Raw genomic sequence first — 23,198 nt, 5'->3', positions numbered from 1 at the left:
TAAGTGCTTTTGTCAAAAGCTATGTATCTTCATATATGTATGTACTTAGATTCACTAGGTGTCACATGAAGCACTTAGCTGTCAAAACTTTTGAGTTTTCAAAGTTTTCAGATGTTAAAGCACCAAGTCTTTAAAAAGGAAATCCTTTGGAAACCACATTAGAACGTTACTATAGTTCCCGTTTCAACTATTTTTAAAATATTGCAACTCGGGGTAATCATATATGTATATATATAAAGGGATGGCACAAACGATTGAGAATATGTACATAAACTTAGGTCTAGTAATTTGTGCATGAACAAACTATGCATCTAATTCATTTGTAACTGGTCAGATTGGTTCGTGTATGAACAAACTAATATGTTCATGAACGAACGAAATACACACTTGGTCTGTAACATGTACATACATACTTTTAGATTATGAATGTTTTTTTTAGGATTAAATTGCATTTTAAACCCAACATATGACATACGGTTCGGTGATTTTTCCGCACAAAGCGATTTCACGCACGTCACCAAAATCTTGATCTTGGAACATTTGGCACCCGAAAACTTTATCCATCGAGAGTCACACACGCGAACAATCATACTTACGTGAACTCGAGAGCTAGATAATCCGTATTCGCGATCTTCGTGGCAACGATTGTCGTGTGCGCGATCGCAATATGCGAAATAGTCCGTTTACCATGACATATGTACATACATATGTATATATGATATTAATGATTATAGTAAGGTTAATATTCTTAAATAAAGTAATGAATTATTTTACACTATGTATATTGGAATTATATTGATTGTAAAATGTTGATTATATTGAGCTACAGTACCTTTGGATTTTTAATTTTATTATAATAATAATAAAATTTATCTTGTTTATATAAAAAAAACTCTGACGTTTACGGCAAGCGTATAAATTTAGATTAGTTCAACTAATTATTATTATTGCTATTAAGAATAAATTTATATTACACAAAATGGCAATAACGATTAATGGCTATTATAAGCAATTTTCACTGATCCCTTGGCGCTCGTAATAAAGTTCAACCGTATACCTACAGATTACATAAACAAATTTATATTTAGCTGCGAAAATCATTGCTCGAATAGGCAATATTTGCGTAATTGTGTATCGAAAAGGTACATATATAAGTTAACAGATACATAGTATTCCAGTTGATTTGCCGTAAGCGTAAATGTTTTCTTTGGAGAATCAAAGCAAAGTCGTAAAAGCGAACACCGTCTTATTACACAAACATTGTGTGCACTTTGCAAATAGTGAACTCAATGGAAAACAAATAGTGCGGCTTACGTGAAGCTCGCCAAATTTGTGTCTGGTCTCCTCGTGGTCCAGAAGTGCTTCGACGGCCTCGACGAACTCTTCGGAGATGGCGTGGAGAAGGGCGTCTCTGGTTTGCACTCGATGCTCGATCAGCAGCTCGACCATCTCCAAGTTCTCGTTGTCGATGGCCATCAGTAAGGCACTCCTGCCAAGAGGGTCTACACAGTTCACATTGATGTATTCCGTCTCTTGGGCCCTTTGCATCATACTGAAATTTTATAAGTTAGGATATATTATTAAGACTTTTGATATCAAATTAAAAAAAAATACAAAGCAGATGTGACCGCTGTGTAATGAATATCCATTGTCCATCAGGTGTAGGATGATACTCAGGTAAAACGCATATGCTGTCCCCTTCACCCCATTTAGACCAATGGCATTTCGCGCGTGCAGTGTTCTATTGTCTGCACGAAATGCTATTGGTCGAGAGACAGCGAGGGAGATAGTGAGTACGTTTTTCGTAAGTCTCTTCCTAGAGCGGACCAATTATAGTTTATAATTTATTGCATAAATGAAAATACTACAGTTGCTTATTTATTTCATCTGTCACCATTGCCTTATATTTTATTTTTCACATAGATATTATATACGTATACTAGGAATGCCTGACACACCCAATGCACCTTCCTAGACAATCAATCACATACATTGCAGCATTTTTATTATATAAATCACTCTATTTCGAGAGGCTGAAGAACACGCAATTAAAAATGAATGAATGAATTAATTAATCCATTGAGCCATCCATGGATTTAGACTTGTACGAAAATTTGTACATATTGTACATAAATCAAATTCAGATATTTGTGACAGTGGGTATGATGATTTTTGCCAATTTGAGGAATCGTTTCAACACTGAAAATCAGATAAATTGGCAAACTCTGATAATAAACGATCGACTTGGAGTCACAAATTTCCAAGTCTAACCAGCAGTATTAAAGATTACCACGGGATCAAACCCAGTAATCTCTCGGTGCTAAACATAAACGCAACCACTGAGAGATACTGCTGGCTAAATACATAAATAACTACATGATGACTAAATATGTAAATACATACATTTCTACCATACATAGGTGGCATGACAAGGCAAAACTTATAGTCAAATTCTTTTTGTACATAAGTACTAAACAATTCTAAACATTATAATACAATTGTCATATAATACAATAGCACCACCTAGTATGGTTTTAGAAATTATCTCTAGACTAAGTGCAAGTAGGCTAAACAATGGCCACCGAATTGGCCGCTATTGGCCCCTTCTCAGAAGTTACCGATAGCGTGGGACTGAGTGTCGTGGGAATACATATCCGAGTACATGCCTAAACAATAGGGAAGTAACCGGACGTCGAAGATGCCTTGAGCGACCTGTCCCTTATAAGGAGGTACTTAGACCATATCAAGACATTCTGGACGGAGCACTGGCAGTGCGTGTATCTCCTTAATCACCAATAAATGCTGTGGCACGACTTTGGCCTTTTAATTGGATCCTCCACCCACCTCTACGCAACAATACTTATAATTAATTTCCTAGCGAATTTTAAAAGTCAAAAAAATATATATTTCTTTTACGGATTTTTTCTCCGTACTATTAAAAAGGGGAGAATACCGATTTTAATTAAGTTAGTTAAATCGGCAAATTCTAGCAGGAGATTTGTGTTTTAATAACCACAATATCCCGCCAGCAGCAAATTTGGCCGAGAATTGAACCTACGGCATCTCTAATTTTATGCAATATCTCTAACAGTGCACTATGCTGTAGCTAGATATGTATGATATACATATAATATATGTACATACATATGTAAGTGGTATTTTCAATCTATTCTACATAGATAAATCTGTAGAAAAAAAATCCAATTAAGTATTTGGAGCTGTATGTACGTTTTCAATTCTTTGAACTACATACTGAGTAGTCTAGCTCCATAGAAGATTTTTTTTTTTGATGTCTGCATTTTATTTTTCATTGTTCGCAGAATGGAAATGTGAAACGCTTGCTATTCCGAACCCTCAGAGGCGGAAAATCTGGCGGATTAAATGAAGGTGGGTGTGACATAAAAACAATTTTAACCATTAATACCTCTTGTAGCGCCATAAATCATGGGAATGAGAGAAGATAAAAAAAAATCCCGCTGACCTTTTTTTGAACCCCTCCCCACCCGCGCGGTTTCGTCTGGCATTTATGTATAATAGGTATAATATTCATGTTTATATAAAAGTTTTCACGTTTTCACGCCCCAAATTAATTTGAATGCAAATAAAATAAATTCAAACTGAAAATATATCCAAACTATTAGAAATGTTATGATAACTTTATTTATATTACAATGTTTTCGAATGAAAACTGCGACAGCTTGTTCACATCAGGCACAACGAGCTAGCGATAATAATGTGTTTAGTATTGTGTAAATAAAAACTACAGGTGAGTCTCTTCATTTATTTTTTGCTATGAGATAATCAGCGGAAAAGTGGTCTAACCCATAAATATCGCATGTTTGTTTTAAATTAAATTGCACACCTCGCGTAGTAGAGAGTTGCATAATTTTAGACTAATACATTCGAACTCATTTAGATACATATGCATATCTAAAATTTAATTTTGGTTTAAGCCATATTGTATCGCTGATAATATGTATGCTATAATTTTTGGTGAAATATATTGCCTCATTACGTTCTGGAGCTTTCCCGCGAAACCATTAGCAATTTTAGAGATACACGTGTTTGCTATTAAAAGTAATAATCAAAGTCGTTTGCGGCGGCTAAAAATTTATTGAAGTCGTTAAAATTGCCAAAGTGAAATTATTTTCTGTTATTTCGTACAAATCTTCCTTAATAATAAAAATATTCCTAAGAAAACATAATACAATGTAAACACATTTGTGGAATAAACTGCGTAGAGCTGTGTATATAAAAGCAAAACTATTCCGGAAAGAACACTCAGAAAATTTACGTGGAATTTTAACAATATTCATATCTAAAATAAGCAGCGTGCAAACAATCAGTTAAAAGCTTAAGCATTTTCGAATAGATTATACCGAAGTGGTTTCAGATGCGGAGCAAATGTATGTACATATGTAGTTCATTGACCGTTGGAAAATTCTATAGCGCAAACTATTGAAATAAAACGCTAAAGTTAAAGAGCCAATGATGTGGAAATTCGGTTCTTTTCTCAATTGAGGTATTATTAGCGTGCGGTTAGGTTTAAATCCTGTTTTAAAGATCCACTTAAAGGCCATTTTCCGAGTGGCAATCAATCAAGCGGTGGCGGAAGGGCTTTTCTACGTAAGCTTTTATGCGGCCGAGCTTTCAGGACGAAATAAAGCTGAAACTAGACGTGACTCGACGAGGTTCTCGCTGAAAACCTTCCCCCTTACAGACTGTGAAGTCTTTGTAAAGCTAATGTACTTGGGAGTAGAATGCGCTGCTGCGTGCACTTGATCATACGACCCAAAGAGAACACTCCATTATGATTATATAATACGGTAATTGGACTATTCGTCACATTGGTGTGGTCATAAAGACAATTTTTCTCATGAAAATCGCAAATACACAATATTTGCCACTCAAATTCTCATAAAATAAATTCTCGGCTCCGTTATAGAGATTTTAGTGACTTTGTGACGAGTAATTTGTGACCAGTAATCACCGAACCATATAATACACATTGTATTCAAATTCAGAATAAATTATAAAGACTTAAATTAAAAATATATAGTACGTGCATATATGTACATATTTTACTATCGTAAATGCAAAAAACCAGTAACATGGACTAGTGGTTAGTATATAATGCTTTCGAACATAGTGGTCACTAGTTCGAGTTCCACTGGTTGCTGCTGGCCAGACCTTGGTTTGTGACTTTGTGGTCGATCGTTTCCTATCAGAGTTTGCCAATTTATCTGATTGAATTGTTGAAATGTTCCTACCAATTTGGCCGCCACCCCCATTTGTGACCATTATTTGAATTTAATGTCAAAATTTAAAATAATATTATTAGTTTATATTTATTTATTTATAAAAAAATATATTGTTTTTACCCCCAATCCCACATTAAGGACATTGTTCTTCCGATGACCAACCAATACTCAACATACTCGAAGAAATACATCTGGCAGTTGCAAATATAATAGAATATAAAAGACCCAGCTCTATGCGGACTGAATCTATACCTGCTATCCCGTTATTTCTCTGAATTATAGTTCGGGTGTTTTGTAGTTGTAACTTGAAATCCACAAGTATACAACAAGACGATCTAAATGCATTTTAAAAAGTAGGAATGTCTTGTTCTTTTTCAAATCTCTCGGGCGCCTTTATATTTCGGCCACCTATGTAGTATGTGCTACATGCTCATTTCATACCATTGTCTCGGCTTTTGCCATTTTAAACTTGCCAGAAAGATTTACAACTCAATTTTAAGAATTGCCAATCATCAATGAACATCGAAATGTCATCTGCGCAACCCCATGAATATCTCGTCTTTTGTACATGCTGAAATTCAAACAGTCAAAATTCAATCGAAATGAGCATGCAGCCGCGTGGTTTGCAACTATTTGTAGCAAACACACTTCAACTGTAACATATGTATGTATATGTATAATTGTTCAATAATAATGAAATTGGTTCTAATTAAGTTTTATTGTAGATTGTCTTAATGATGTGCGTATTAGTCGAAGTTGCTTTTATATCTATGTAAATTCTGGAGCGAGCTTCCTAAACGATTTTCCGACCCTTTGAAGTATGTGTACTACGTTTTGTCCGGCAATTACTTACGGGTCTGGAAGGTTTCAGGCACACGTAACGCCGATGAGACCAAGAGTCCTCTTAATAAATCATTAAAGCCCTACGGGAGGGCTCAACTGCGTGAGGTCTCACACGCCCTCACCACACATACATATGCGTGTTGTTAATTGTCACTTTATTGTGGTCAAGGCTTAATTAAAAGCTGGAGGATCGGGGCGATTAGTGCGATTTGGACCGATTGCCGATAATAATTAACCCGTTCGTTCCAGATCAGTGTGTGCTTGTATGTACGTATATATGGGTGTTTAACACACGTCAAACATCTCCAAACTTGGGTATGAAAATTTCGTTTAATTTTGAAGGTGGTCGTGTCAGAGAGCTTTGCGTGCAAACAAAAGTTCATCTTGAACTCGGCGCGAGCTAAAGTTTGACATTGCTTTACCGCATCTCAACTTTGTGCATATATTATACTTATGCAGTCAGAATTTATAAACTAATTTTACAACTGAATGATCGTTGAGATTGTCAAAAACAACAATACATATTATATGTAGTGGAGCATTTTCAATTTTAACAGTCGAGTGTGTCTTAAGTTCGGATTCATAAATTGTAAACGGACTCTCAGTGGAATTAGATGCGAATGAATTTATGGACAGAAACGCGATGCTGATTTTCATGAATTTTTTGACGGGTTTTGTATTAAAAATTAAAAAGAAATATACACGTATAGGTATGTATATTCAAAGCTTGCTCACTTTCAGAATGACGTCAAAACGTATATTTCATTATTTTGACGTTGATTAATTAACTTTTCTGTACCAGTGATAGGCAAGGATCTCGAGAGTGAGCCCTTCAGTGCTCCAAGTGCGAATGTGAATTAAAATTAATATTCACTCCTTATATTAAATATAATACGTTTCGGAAAGTTTGCGCATCAAGGCGACATACTTACCCTGTACTGTTGTAATCTGAAATTCCACGAGAATGTTAATTTTTCAATTTGAAAGTGTGTTTTTGGTAATTTAAAGTGTTCCAATTTCAAATAAGAAGCTCAAATTTTAATTAGAATGGCTTGCGGTATTTATTTATATACGTATAATTTTTTAAAGAAAAGAGTATGGGGTAAGGTACGTGACACGCCATTGGTACAAATATTCAAACGGACAGATGATTGAATTGATTGAAAGTGTTGCTACCAAAAAATTGAACCAATTACGAAAAGCAATTCGACAAGCAATCTAAGTAAAAGAATTTGTTGTATTATTGTAGACCATTTCTAATCAATATGAAAATATCTTATATTGAGGTTTATCTATGATTCATTAATTTGTTTATGTATTTCAATTGTATTTTATGTTGTCTTCTGCAATTCTTTTCGTTATTGAGGCAAATTGAAGCGAACTGTTATGCCAGATGAAATATCATCGCATGGGTTATGGCATATTAAGCTATTAATTAAAAAAAAAAAAATAAAATGATCCGCACGCGGTCGTATTTTTTTCAAATACCTTTTAAATATATTTAGTTTAATATTTATATTTAATCGTTTAAACATGGTAAAAACTACCTACCTACCTACATACATATAAACAATGTAAAACACCAATAAAAAATTAATAAATTAATAAATTAATTAAATGGTCAGACTTGAATATTTGTGACTCCAGGTTGATCGTTTCCTATCTCAATATTTCATTGTTGAAACGGTTCCTCGATTAAATTGGCTAAAAACCATCGAACCTACTATTTGAGTATTATTAATGTACAATAAGATTTATGAACAAGTTAAAATTCATAGATGTCTCGTTAATTTCGAGTTTTCAGTGTCTCGTAATTCAGCGACTTGTGTAATAAAAAAATGCTGTATTTTTTGTAATTGGCCAGGAAGGCGCATTGGGGTTTATCTGCTAGGCATTCCTGGTATGTGTATATGTACATATATAAAAAATACAAATAAAAATGTATATATGAATGTATGTGTGTATGTACATATGTACTATATATGGCACTTAGGGGCAATCCGATAGCGCTATCTTGGGAAAATATAAAATTGAGTCCAACGGTCATGGCGCCTTTCCCAAGTATAAATAAATTAATAAATATTTTTGCTGTACCAATCCAGCGTGTTATAGGAGGGTTGATTGTATAAGTACATATAATAAACTAATATGTAGAGCGCCCGCTATAATAGATAAAAAAAATAGTAGGAAACACATACAGCTGAGTGGACTTATCTAAGTTAAGGCATTGAGAAGTATAATATTATATGAGCTGTGATCACAGGAAATGGATATACAATAATATCGTGAACAATGGAAATAGGCCCAATTCTCAAAATTAAAACCGTTTTATGTGTATATTTATCTGGCAGTGACCGCAACGCGTAAACAAACGCGTTTGTACTTCGCCGAGATCGTTTTGGTCATAAAGTCACACGCGCCGGGCAACAAATTACAATGTTATGACATGCCATTCAAGAGCGCAACCAAAATTAGTATTGCGTACGAAATTTTTCGATTATATCGAAACGAGATGGGAATTGGGAAGGAGGGGGGGAATGAAAAGAATTAAACGTCACGTGAAATTTTCGCTGCATGTCAACATGCAAAGTGGGAGATAAAATTTGAATATTTTTATAGGTCGCCGCCGCCGCAAAAAAGAGTAAATAGAAAAATTGTCATGAATAGTAAACTGTGTTGCGGGTGTGTTAAAAATGAATAAATGAAAAAGGGGTAAAATTGCACTTACAGCCGTAGCGTTTTGTGCGTGACATTTTTCGCGCGTCGCTTTCGCATTGGCAACACTGGCTGGGGTGGCAAAATGGCGACACGTGAGTGGGATCGTTTGGAACGTCCGAATTTATCAACGAAATTGCATGGACTGGGAGAGTGGGAGATGTTCGAATTACACCAGCGACCGATTGGTCAATGGGGCCGGTCCTAGTACTAGTGTACGTTTGCCAACGCACTCTGCACACAAATAAAAATCTTGCCTATTGCGTAAATAATAATAGAAGGGGAGAGCCCGTTGGAACGGAAACGGAAACGACTGCGGTATGAGCTGTGCAGCTCTCTCGCTTTTGTAGTGCAACATCAAAAGAAATGAACTTAAGTGTGCACTTTTTACGGCCATGCATATGAATATGTATCATCAGCATCATTTACAGCCATTCGCTATCCTTTCATGGATGAACACCGCTCTAACGCTTCCATTTGTCTCTGTTTTGATCAACTCTCATCCATCTCATCCTACAAATTTTTCCTATTCCATACGACCATCTACAGCAACATATGTAGATAAGTGGTTAGCATATAATGCTTTTGATTGTATGGTCACGGGTTCTATCCCTGGATTTGTTGCTGGCCAGACTTTGAATATGTGACTCCAAGTTCGATCGTTTCCTTTTAGAGTTTGCTAAGTTATCTATATTTTAGAAACGGTTCCAACAAATTGGCAATCCTGTACTAATTTTCATAAAATTTGAGTTTACAGCACCTCATTTTTTTTTGATATTTAAAAATGCTGCAAAAATTTGTCCATAGATGTTTCTATGAAGCAATGTTTCATGATCGATGTTTGAAATTGGCCATGAATAGTACTCCTATAAGGTACAATGCTGACCATATATGTATGTCGTGTTGATAAAAATGGGAGTATACCTGTATAAATAAATAAATAAATAGCCTTCTTTGCACACTTTAATATTCTCTCAGGTACCGTTTGAGAATTTTTTTCGTCCATCTATTGTCCAGTCTTCTAGCTAGGTTAGGATTCCCTATCTTCGCTATATCAATAACCCTTCCGTTTTCTATCTCTTCTCGTTATGTCAAGCATACAGCGTTTCAAACTTCTTTCAGTGAATTGGACTTTATGAAGCATTCTGGCGTTCATACCCAAGTTTTGCATCCATCACTGGCAAAACAAATTAATCGAACATATTTTTATTGAATATGTACATATGTATGTATGTATGTATGTATGTATACTGGTTGAAATAATTGTTATGAGTTGTTACCAAATACAGAACATGTAGGGATTTCCCTATAAATTGACCCATTAATCTTATATATTGAATACACTGGGGTATGTACTCGGAATGCCCGAAGAAAAGGTTGTTGCATAGGTATCTTTAGTATTTATAGGTAAAAGGATTCTAGGATATTTCATTTCATTCATTGTGGGGAAAACTCGCCGACAGATTGCATGCAATTATTTTTTTTTAATTTTACTATACGGCTATAAAAAAATAAACAAAATATATAATTTATTGTTTTGTTGATAAAATAATTTATTGTTTTGTTGATGAAACCACGGATAATGAAACCAGGCGGCCATTCAAAACATGGGGTTTGGTACCATTTCTACTGAATTTTAAGCCATGGATGATGTGAAAAGTGAGTTCAATGTCTGTATAATTTTTGGCTAGCAATACATTTTGGTATATCTCTTTACTAGTATATTCAGCTTTATTTTTTTTCACTCCCACTTGCAATATATCTTCAATATCTACTTCTTATGCTCATGGAACAAGGTCGTGTCTGATTCGTTTACTGATTCGAAATATTCTCCGTTTACTAGATATGATTACAATATCTGGACATCTGCTTTCAATCGAATGACAATCTTCGCGAGATCAATGCTGTTGCTACGTTTGATTTCTGTGCTGATTTTAAGTTTATTATTGTACTTAAGTGAGGTTCAGTGGATTCCGTATATAACATTGGGGCATTAAGTTATTGAGAACCTGGCTTAATTTTAAATAAAGGGGAAAGAAGAAGAAGCATTGTGTTATATTCGGTCGCCTTCAAAATTCACGATCTGGTGACAGCAAATACTATTCTTATCTTTGAGTCGGCGGGATCGTTTATGACGTCGTTTCACTTCAAGAAGTCGTATTTTAAAATTTCTATTGAGCAGATTTTACGTGTACAATAGAATAGTATTAGTAATTAGATGTAAATATAATATATGATCAAATCGTGATATAAAATACGCCTTAAGGTCTATTTTATATTATCCAGCACTGCACGTCAACGGGTTGGCACAGCACTGCACGGAAAACATTACTATTTATACTATACAGCACTGCCTGTTTTTGACACGTTCATACTGTTTTGAACGAGTGCAAGACAAAATCGGATTACTATACATTACAGAGCGTGATAATATGGTGCAATATTGCTTGCGTCGTGTCGTCGAGTCAACATTGTCAGAATACGTGGTTTCCGAAAAATTCCCAAAATATTCTAACGAAAGTGCATGATAGCACTTTAGTTAGAATGGTTGCACTAGTCATTATGACGTCACGCCATGCGTGCATATTTCCCCACTGGCTAAATAAAACTGGTTCTGCTTGATACGTTTCGGTGACATGAACTGCTGTATAATATGAATAGATTGTGTCGGTTACGGACACGCCACGTACATATCACGGAATATATGAATGTGTCCATATAGAATATACTAAAGTAAAGTTATTGGTCTGTGCTAAGCTAATATAAATAAACCTTTGTGTATACGATCTAATAAGCGTAATTGATTTTGAATAATATAGTTTAAACAAGGTGATATTAGGAAAATAACCGGTCATTTAGAAGGTAGCAAATCTTCAGAAGGCATCATTAGATTCTAACAATTTTTTTTCTTATAATATTTTCAATAGATACATTTACTAGATGTAATAGATAGAACTTCAGTGGCGTCCTCCAAGGTAAAGTAGCGAAAATGTATTCAATACATCTTTATGAACCTAATGGAGTCTTATCATTATTCAATAATATGGAAAAAAAATCAATTGCTTATTCAGTAGAGAAAGCTGAATACCTGCTTAATTTCAATATCCATCCATCAAAGCCACCTATAATATAAGATTTCGCCTTGGGTTATTCTTTCAATTTGCAACACCAACTTTTCGATCTGTCTTCTGTACATTTTCCCGATACATTGTCAACGCGTTTTATCTGTTGAAGTGAAAATAAAATTTATCGGAAACGATATAATTTTTACGCGAAATGAATTAGGTAATTTGATGGATGTGTTTATGTACATTAAATACCTACACATACATACATACATATAGATAAGAACGCCGATATGATTGATTAGAGTCACGTTACATTTTTGGGATGTTTCCGTTTCGAGCTGCCGCCCATTATCAATATTAGATGACAAATGATAGTCAGTTTCAGCGGTGTTGAAAAACCTTAACCGTCTGTGACGGATATTGAAATGAAAAAAAACGAGACGAATAAGATAAATCGTTTTCATGCCCGGAAGGCAGAAAAAGCTAGTCCTGGCGCATTGTTTCAGGGGAAAGTTACGCGCTTTTGTAGACACTTACGCGAGATAATTTACAGTTTTGTTACTGAAGAAAAGTGTGTAAAAAGATATATTTCAGTGGAGAATTCCAATATAAATTGCTACATATGAAAGTTCGGTGGGATTTTATGAAAGTTTATAATATATAAATATGTTAAATTGAGCAAAATAAAATATATGTAGATATATACACTTTTTGTAGGTAGGTAAGAAAAACATTTTTTGTCCGTTATGAAAATCTACAGTTTTCAATTTGGAATACTGTCTCAAAATACTCATGTATGACGATCGAATACTATAACATTTTTTAAAAGTTTTTTTTTATTTATTTTATCAATTTTCATCTGCACGAACGATACGGGGAAATTCAGTTAGTGTTCTTCAATTACACTGAGCAACAAAAAATCACGTTTTTTACTTACAGGAGCGAGACTAATTAGTCTTTACTAAATTTGACCGACTGAATTCAAATTTCAATAATTTTTGTTGGCTTGCTTTTGTTTAAGAGATACATATGAGCGTTTAATAAGAGGTAAGTAAAAATATACATATGTATGTGCAATTTTTACAGATTTTTGATTTTTGCAGTCTTTAATTCAAATTCTATTATTGCTGTACCAAAAATGAGTATTGGAATTAATATTAAAATATTTTTTAAATTGTTTATTATTATTTTACATTATTTTTTATAGTTTTAGGTTTCATTGATTTAAAATACGTATAATTAATCATCTAACGAAGTAAAAAAAATTGTTTTCACATTTTTTCCTTTATTAATTTTCTATAATTTTTCACTTTACTACGTTTATAAGAGACAAAGCAATAAAAAAATCGCAATCAATAGCAAAAAATCTCTGACTATTGATTCCAATACTTACTCTTCGCACATGTTACACACATATGTATCTCAGAAATGCTAGATTTTGAATTAAAGGTTGCAAAAGCCAAAAATTTGTATAAATTGCCAATTTTTTTAGAGAGCAAGTCAACAAAAATCATTGTCAAATTTAATATTGACCAGTCTTCGCTTCTGTAATTTATTTGTTGTTGCTCATTGTTATTGATCAAACTTTATCTAATCACTATTTACTTTGGGTATGTATATTTGGAAGCTTCTATTGATTTGTATGACCTGATTTCAATCTACTTTTTTGTATCATTTCGTATTACTTCATATGTGCCATGACAGGAATTACTCCAAGACGACACATGATAAGACTATTTTTGAATATACATACATAAGTATTAACAATTTTTCAAACATAACAGTACATAAAATACAATAGAGACATATATGGACAATCACCAACATTTTTATACATAGAAAATTTGCAAGAAATACATTATATAGGGAGCATATTTTTATAAGATTCAAAAAATTTGAGATGCCGATATCTCTAATTCGCGAGAAACTGAAGGGGAAAATACCGAATTTTCTAACAGGAGACTGTCGATCTGTATTTTAATAACCACAATATCTCTCCAGCATCGTATTTGGCTGGGACTTGAACCCACGACCTCTGTAATGGTATGCAACAGCTTTACCAGTGCATTACGCTGTGGCTGACATATACAGAGTTGAAATATATGTACATATGTATATGTATATGGTTACATATTAGGTTAATACACATTGATGATGTCAGCATTAAGCAAAATTAAAATAAAGTCAACACAAATAATCAACTTATTCACTTATGAGGATAAACATTTTTCTTAAATTGAAAATTTAATAACGTTTTCTACAGAATTCAGCGCGTTTGTTTCGCTAAAAGGTAGGCCACTTTCGTCTTCGTCACATTTTGCTTAATTGCGTCAACATCATTAATGCTTCTTCCTCTCGAGTTTCTCTTAAAGGCGACAGCCGCGTGGAAAAGCCGACACGGTTATTATTTTTTCCAGATGCATATAATATACAAGGTTAAATATTTAACACGTGAGCACTATCATACCCATTCTGTATATTTTTTAAATGCTTTGAATAAAATTAGATGGGTTACAGACGCGTCGAGCACTACTGTAACTCCACTCGCGGATAAGATAGGTGGTTTGAAACGTTTTAGAGGCAATTTCAACTTCGAAAACTAGTCAATGTAAGCACTTTTATGTAGCCGTGAATATTTGAAGTAATGATACGATACTCCATTCAAGAGCACGCGGAGGATGCGCGCATTAAATATTATGGTGGGTTGTTATAAAAATGATCCAAGTATATAACATTGAGTATGAATACTCTCCGACGGTGAAAATTCAACTGGAAAACTTTGCGCTTTCGTTTTCGTATCAATTAAACGGTTATTTTTGGTGAGATGCGGTAATCAATACTCTTCAACTAATTTATTTTACGGATTTATCCGTTAGTTACTAATAAACTAACCAGGAGACTTGTGACCACACTAATAAACTTGTGAAGAGTCTGATGTCTCTACCTTTCAGGTTAACAAATCTACACACATTAATAAAGCATAATTTAATTTAGATTGTCGATCTTTAGCTAAAAATTTAGTATACATACACATATAATATGTATAGAATTGTGAACATCTAATATATAGGTATAATTTCGAAAGAGACTGTGTACGTATATTTCTTTGTTTGTTTGGTTCGTAGAATCCGTGACGTTCAATTTAATAAAAAAACAAATGAATATTCAAATAAATTTAAATAAAATAAAACTATTCAAATAAATTTAATAAAATGTTTACTATTAGATTGGCCATGTTTAAGCGGTTTTTATTACAAATACCGAGCGAAGCCGGATAAAAACACTACGTTTATTTTAATTTTTTTATTAGAATTTTAGGGTATTGAGATTTTTTTCTTATGATGTCTTAAACGCTTACATTAAATTTTTTTTAATGTTAGTGTTATAAATATTATAAATATGTATAACATTAACATTAAAAAAATGTATAAAATAGATAAAATTGATTTAAGATGTATTTTGAATATTTATATGAATAGTAAAAAGCTTTAAAAATCAAATCTGAAGGATACGGGTTTTAATTCAATTAACGATTTGTACGTAAATTCTTTATAATGAGAAGGCGACTTCTTTTAATATTTGGATTGGAATTGGAATTATGCATTTCATTGTGTTATCAGTGATGATAGTAGAATCTGCCAAATTGGGATGTTGTGGAAACTAATATCAGCCGATTTTATTTTATTTAATTTTTAAGGTATTTCAATTTATAAATCAAGAATATGAACATATATACATTTGATGAGAAACCGTTACAACAATGAAATCAGATAAATTAGCAAACTCTGATTGGAAACGTTCGTCTTAGAGTCGCAAATATCCAAGTCTGACCATACTTACATACATACAAGCATATAAATACAGAATAAATTCTATTCAATCGCTGTCAACCCAGGGCTCGAACCCTGAAACCTCTCGGTGGTCAACATTAACACTACCACCGAGCTATGCTGCTGGTTAATATGAGTATTATGCCAAAGTTTAGACATCAAATTGACAGTCATATGATTTTTATGTATATATGTACATATGTACATATATGCATATAACTTTAAGAGAATGGCAGCATTTCCACATAGTTAAGTATTGGTTCAATAGTCTATGATTAAACATATGAGCCGATGTATTTGAAAGTGGCGGAAGTCCAATTTTGAGTTGCAAAAACACTACATATTTCTGTTTGATTTAATTCACAAATTGTTATCACTTATGTCCAGAATCTCGGAAAGCAAAATAAACGTATAACAGGTCACCAGTATTTTTAAATATTGCAAAGCGCAAAACATTATATTTAATGTTTTGCGAGATATTTCTCGAGATGAAGAAAAGTGGACTTACATATATTATAACGGCTCATATGTATCTAACTATGTACATATATGTATGTACATGAGTATGAAAGTATCGAAATAATAGAATATTTTCATCCACAAGCCATTGCAAGCCTTTTGCTTCATCTCTAACTAATGCAGGATCTTTCCTTTTTTATACTTAAATTTTTTATACTTTTTTATACTTAAATCGAATAACTTTTGTATGGTTACTTATGTACGTATTAGCTATCGAAATTTTTTATTGACTGAATTCAATTCAAAATTCAATTAAAATTTAAATAAAAGTATGATTAATTCTTCACTTGTTTCAAACGATAAATTTTATGTTCGAAGACGGTATATGGAGTGCGCTCTAAGTGCATTATATAAAGCAGTAAAATGTGATCTGAATGCAGTCGAGACAATATTCAAGTGTTCGTTCACTCTAAGGATGCTGCGCCTCGCTTTTGCACCCGACAAAGAAAACTAGCGCATGTGTTTGCCTTGAAATATGTCGATTTTCGTCAGACGACCGAGAAAAATGGGAAAAAAGGAGTGGGAGAAAGAAGGCATCGGTAGAGATATCGAGAAATCTTGCCACTTCAGCGATCTTTGATTTGTACGATTTTCTCTAGGCGAAATACTGAAATCTTCACGCCGAGGTGCACTTGATTTCAGAATTTCGAATTTGACAGAGATTGTGTAAACGATGAGCTCAATAAAAGTACATCTGGATAGAGCGTATATTACTCCAAACAGAGGTTTGCATATATACATACATATATATGTATATGTTTATTCATTTAGAGTTATTTATTTAAAGTATAAAAATATTCCTACATATTTATATGATGTATTAAGGAGTTATTTGTTGCTTGTAATTTTATAGTGTGTTTGAATTTTCTCAGAACACTGATAAATAGCACTTATATAAAATTGTCATTTTTATTTAATTACATATACAATAATAAGTTTGCTTTTAAGGGAATTGAAAAATAAATTTGATAGAATATAATTCGAATTATATTATAATCTATATTATAATTTTAATTATGTATAAAATTATAATATTTATGGATTGGAAACGTTTTCGCACTGAATTCGGTTAATTGGGTCACATTGGTCCAATTATATCTCCATTTTTTCTTCAAGATTTTTTTCATATGAGACGAAATCTTTTAGTAATGATCTTAACTCTCTATGGGCCTTAAATATATACGTTGTTTTTTTTAATTCATTCAAAGGCTTCATACAAAAAAAGCATAATTTAAAAGATTTAGCTTCAAACTTCCGTTCATGGATATCAAAATCAGCAAATTAAAAAATATATATTTCTATAGCTTAAAGCCGACTTTTATTTCCAAGGAGTCGATAGATAATATTTCAAAATAATAATATTCAGAAAAGATTTCGAATCCCCATTGAATTTGAAATTTCGAAGTATAAATATTTCTTAAATTGAATCTTTCATTCAAATGCATAAAAAAATGATCTATGTATAAGATAGATATCGTTTATTGTGTGAAATTACATTAAAATGTATATTCATTTTATACAAAATTGAATGCAGCAATAACCGCAGTTTGAGATCTGATAATTCATACAGTCGAAGACACTTGTAAAGAATCTGTAATACAATTTTTTTAATTAAATTGATAGAAAGGTATTTAGTTTAATTTAAAAAATCTACTTATTTTATCGCGAAAAATAAACAGACTCACATAGAGTATTCGGAAAATTCAGGTGGTCCACAATGAGTCAATAACGAACTAAATGATGTATTAAAAAAACATTCAAAGTTGGTTTCCAGTTTAATATATTTATTATTATATACGTATGTACTCGTACATGTTAATCTAGACCTAATGCTAGAAGTGCTCATGTTATATTGTCACTTGTATTGGTGAAAAATATGTCGCATTATTATATTGACCTGGATCATATATCTAATTTGTTTTACATACCTATACTTTGAAGGAATTTCTGGCACTAAAAATATAATTTAAGTACTTTCCAATCGGTGGGCCTGGTTTCACCAATTATCGTTGAATGCAAGTCTTCGTTTCTATACGTGAATATAATTAGTCATCAATTTTGAATGAGATTAATAATTTTATGTTTATTACAGCTGCATGTATTTGTTTGCATGAATTTAATTCATTTCAATCAGTTAAACATCTTTCATATACCTACTCCTAGTACCAATCTAAAGAGTCGAGTATAGAAACGAAGAGTTCATTTAACGAGAATTGATGTTTCACAAGGGGCCCCTTTCCAAAATTTAGTTTGAATTGTCAAATTTTGTCATAGGGGCTTCTTATATTAAGGTCCAGACATATAGAAAAACATAGTACCTACATATATTTTAATCCACTCTCTTCCATTTGGGCCTCGCAGGGATGTTTTGTATTTGTAGCTTGTTCTTATTTGTCGGAACAGGCTGCAGGTGCAAGACATTCCCTTATTTGTATTTTCATTTATTTTAATTTTAATTATTACTATAAAGTTTTTTATGATTGTGTTAAATGCTGTATTATTTTCAATTTTTTTTTTGTATCTTAATTTTTTGCTTTTGCTTTTTGTTCTATCTATTAATTTTTTTAAATTTGGTTTTCTCCCTCTCTTATTTTACTATGTAGGCCATTGTAGCGCATTAGGTTCTTCCTGTAATGCTACAATGGTCCAAAACGTTAAATAAATATAAGAGTATATATGTATATTTGGATATTCATTTGAAATTTTTAATTTATCGTTGAATTTATTGGCGTCAAGGACTTATAACTTTTATGTAGGGTGATTTGAGTTAGTGTCAACTGCTCTCAGATGAATCTCAATAGATTGGAGAGCAAATTCTAGTAATTATTTTTTATTTTATGCATTTTATGACCGACGGAGACGCCTTTTATTCTTAGGCAGACGCCGTTAGCCATTCGTCGCCAGTGAACGACAATTCACTAGGCGCCAAACTTTAAATAAATCTTATGTAATTTTATGGAAACATTAATAAATGATTTCAGAACTGACCGTCTGGTGGAGGCGACGTCTCCCCTTTCCACGGCCAGTAAGAACTTCTTTTCATCCAAAGAGAGTTGAGCCATCTCCTGATGCGGTCTCACAACGTTCTCCTCCTCCATCATGCCGTGGATGCTATGTCTCTGCAATGAAATTAATAGTAAGATTAGCATTAGTATTAATAAAGCATTTCATATCGAGGAAGTGATATCGAAGAAACATGATAGTTGGGCTCGTACTTGTTGACCGTCTGTAGTGGTCCTTAGACGAATGCGGACATAATCGAAGTCGTCTGCGCACGGTCAATACATCTTTCAACTATGGCAGCCTTTGAGTTACTTTCAGTTGTTAAATAAGTTAGCCGTTTGCGGATGAGGTTTACGCGAAGTCCTCGAAAGTCAATTAGATCGAGGTCGGCCCGTGCGGAGTATCAAGTTGAAAAATAAGTAAATATCTCCGGGATCATCTGGCGATTACAGTCGGTTTGCTTTTCGCGAAAACTGGCTGAAATTACTTTTCAATTTCGTTTGATGAAAATTCTTCGAGCGCCGAAGAGTTTTCATTTGAATAAATCCCGCCAAGTATAAGAAGATATCGTTACGCAAAAGCGAAGGAAAAAAAAACAACAACAACAAAAACTGTGGGTAATATCTTTTGAAACGCAATATTCGTTTCGCAAATTCGAGGATAACTTAATACCTATTTATTTAGATCCGATATTTTTATTTACATTCTTTATTACTGTCTTCTTTGGACAGATATTGATGCAAATATAAGATGTCATTTAAAGTTGATTATCTTTGGTAGGCCATTCATAAAAAATCGGCCTACCCCATTCATTATTATTGCCACGTATACGTATATGTACATATGTAGATAGTGAAAAAATGTGAAAAAATGTACATATGTAGATAGTGATCATTGTGAAAAAATGGTTTGTAATTTTTTTTTTTAAATATGACCAATTTATCATTACAGGAACTTAATTTGTGTTAGATGGGTTACTGTTGGTCAGTACAACTTTTTTATTCCAACTTGTCAAAATATATTAAAACTCAAAATACAGTTCAACTATAAGCTGGCACCAGGTTAGTTGGATGGTAAGGTTTTCGTGAAAACGTTACTCGACTAGTAAATTGAGCTGTAAAGTGACATTTTTGTTTTGAACATATTCTTAGAGTTATCGTAATACGGTACTCATTACCTTTATTCGTAACACCTAGCATTAATTAACGCATTATTGAATTCTAAAGCATTCGTAAAAACATCTCAGCTGTCAAAACTCAACTGTTTTTGCTGTCAAATCTCAACATTACAACTGGCGCACATTGTTGATAGTGTATTTGCGCTTGTAGAGATATAATTTACTAGTTGAATTGCATTCAAATATGAATGGCCTAAAACGCTAGCTGAAATATATTACAACTGAAAATACGCTTCGACTGTAACATATGTACATATATACTAATATTACTTTTATTTACCCAAACATGGATAGTGGGAAGAGTATCTAATCGATTGGTGTATTCTCGGATTTTTTTCATCACACCTTGTCCAAACACGAAGCTCACAGTGAACTACAGATTCGAGTTTACGTGTACATACGTACATATGTACATATGAGGTTATGTAGAACAAATAGAGGTATATAAAACATACCAATCATCGAGGGGGAAAACAAATAAGGGAAGAGTCGTAAAAAGAACCGGCTCCTAACGGTGAATACGTAATTTTTTTTGCGTTTTTGTCGCGTATCGTTACGTACTTTCGCTCCCGCGAGACGAGCTCAACTTGTTTACGAAACCATTGATGTTGTGTACTTTTCGGGATTTTCCGCGAATGCGAAAGCCCTTCATTGCTGCCGTGTTCTTCAGGGTTCGCGCGCGCACGTTCACATGTACCTGGAATGTGTGTGGGTACACGTCGAAAGCCACTTTGCTAGATTACGTATTCTAATTGAAAAGAAACTCGGGGGAAAAAAATGTTCAAAATTGCTTTCCGAAGGTGAACCATATATTCGACGCGTTTGAAAGTTTGGACAAGTGTTCGTTTTCGAATATAAGTATGTAGTATGCATGGTAATGTACCTATGTATGTATATACGTATGTACATACGTAGGTAATAAAAGTGTCTGAAATAAAAAAATGAAAGGAAAGCTACTTTAATAAATTCTGTTGTGAAATCTTTTATCTATATATGTACATATGTAGGTGTCAATATCAAAAGGTAAAAGTTCTTTAGGTCTTGGATAAATTTGATTTTGTCGTGTTGTCGTTTCGACAAAACGATTATTTTTTATTATTAAGTATTTACATTATTATATAACTAGCTGAACCCGGCATGCATTGCAATGCCACAATAACGCATGCAATTCCCGTTCCCTTTTCTCGATGTGTTTCGATAAGTGAATGTTTCAGTTTCAAATTAATACTTAATAATCAAATAAAATTACAGTAATGATAATTTTTTGGCAAAACGCAGGCGGCGAACACATTTGCAATTGTTTGTTTATTTTACCCTAAAAACGCAGGTGGCGACGCGGAAATATTTGAAATTATTGCTTTGCAATGCCACTCCTTCCTGTTTTCCCGTTCCCGTTCCCAGTTTTGGGAAATTTTTCGGAAACCATCGCGGGCATACATACAATAACTCATGTAAGTTTTATCGCAATCGGTTGAATGGTATAGAAACGCATACGTGACAGACAGATAGGGAGACAAACGGACAGATAAACATTGATTTTTATATATACATATGTGTATATGTATGTATATATTATAGCTAATATTTAGAGAAGTGGGGTTGGGTACAAGAGCTTTGTATTAAATTAAGAAAATGTACAAATTAATAATTAAAATTAGCGAGCTTTGTATGAGTAGATAAAAAAAAAATAGAAAAATAGTAAAGCATTTGTATTGCAATGAACTATTTTAGATCGGATATTCTATAAGTGACTTACTCCTAATCTGCTGATTCAAGTGGACCGTAGACGATGATTTGACGGGTAGGACGAATATTTCAGCGGAAGATGCCTGGCTGCATTGAAATATTTTTACTGGTGTAAAATTTATACTGGTGTAATCATTGAGAAAATCTCAAATAAATCCCGGATGTTCAGTTCACTGGCAAATTGCTATATCGACTGAGGCATCGGTGTGCGTGTAAAATAATTATAGTATTCTGTGGTTGTCTATTGGAGGGGATTGAGATTTGAGGAAAGAATGTATGTATATGCATATTATATACATATGTATGTATGTATATGATGCTTGATGTTGCTGTGAGTATTTATTTTCATGATAAAAAAGTTTCATTAGAATATATAGTTGTTTATGTAAAATTGTTAAAAATTCCAAGGAAAATATTATATTAAGACGATTTTTTCATTGTGACTGCAAGTAAAATGAGACTTCTCTTTGTTAAATTTTTATAAGCATCGTCTTTTGTTTTGGCGGGGATTTTTCACAGAAGAATTTTTCTCAATAGGAATATTTTCTGCTCTAAAAATACTCTTTGATACAACAATCTATGTACCTGTAAATATTTTTTTTATGAATATAAAAGGACGAAATCATGAATAAAATAAGGATTGGCTGTATTAGATATTGCAACTTCTAATATTATATTTACATGTTGAACTCCAGCAAAAGGTTTTAAAGTGTTGTTGCCGAAAGTTTCAGACGGAACTATTACAATTTTATAGGCTCATAGCGAATACGGCACTTTCCGGTATATAAACATAAAAACATACGTATGTACATATATAGTATGAGCGAGTTTTGCTTGTGAACGGTTAACAGAGCCGAAAAGTTTAACCGCAAAAATTCGCCGGTTATCTTTATTGGTCGGGACGTACCGCACCCATAGTCCGTAAGAGAACTTACGAATTATCGGCGAGAACAATGAGAAAGCCTCTACTTTTTCTCGTTTTTCCCCCGTAAAGTTTTCTTGGTGTATGGATGTGCTTACGAACGTATGTACGTAC

The 23,198-nt window shown here is 33.2% G+C and overlaps 1 protein-coding gene across 6 annotated transcripts in view; it reads right to left on the bottom strand.

Moving 5' to 3' along the window:
• Positions 1-23,198, bottom strand: part of LOC143918730 (transient receptor potential-gamma protein-like) — a 61,896-nt gene that overhangs the window by 12,109 nt on the left and 26,589 nt on the right. For 4 of the 6 annotated variants that reach the window (XM_077440755.1, XM_077440754.1, XM_077440752.1 and 1 more), the window contains exons 1-2: positions 8,833-8,960; positions 1,315-1,552 (exon numbers count right to left, since the gene is read on the bottom strand). In XM_077440755.1, the coding sequence (XP_077296881.1) occupies positions 1,315-1,552; positions 8,833-8,879 (285 nt within the window). In that variant the 5' untranslated portion in view covers positions 8,880-8,960. Of the gene's footprint in view, positions 1-1,314; positions 1,553-8,832; positions 8,961-19,224; positions 19,356-23,198 lie in introns of those variants that run through there. The other 2 variants (XM_077440750.1, XM_077440751.1) reach the window with 1 other exon arrangement.

Source organism: Arctopsyche grandis, chromosome 11 (genome assembly GCF_051622035.1).
Source record: "Arctopsyche grandis isolate Sample6627 chromosome 11, ASM5162203v2, whole genome shotgun sequence".
In the NCBI taxonomy this organism is placed as follows: domain Eukaryota; kingdom Metazoa; phylum Arthropoda; class Insecta; order Trichoptera; family Hydropsychidae; genus Arctopsyche; species Arctopsyche grandis.
Note: the sequence above shows the minus strand (reverse complement) of the source record. Positions and strands in the feature narration are given on the sequence as shown.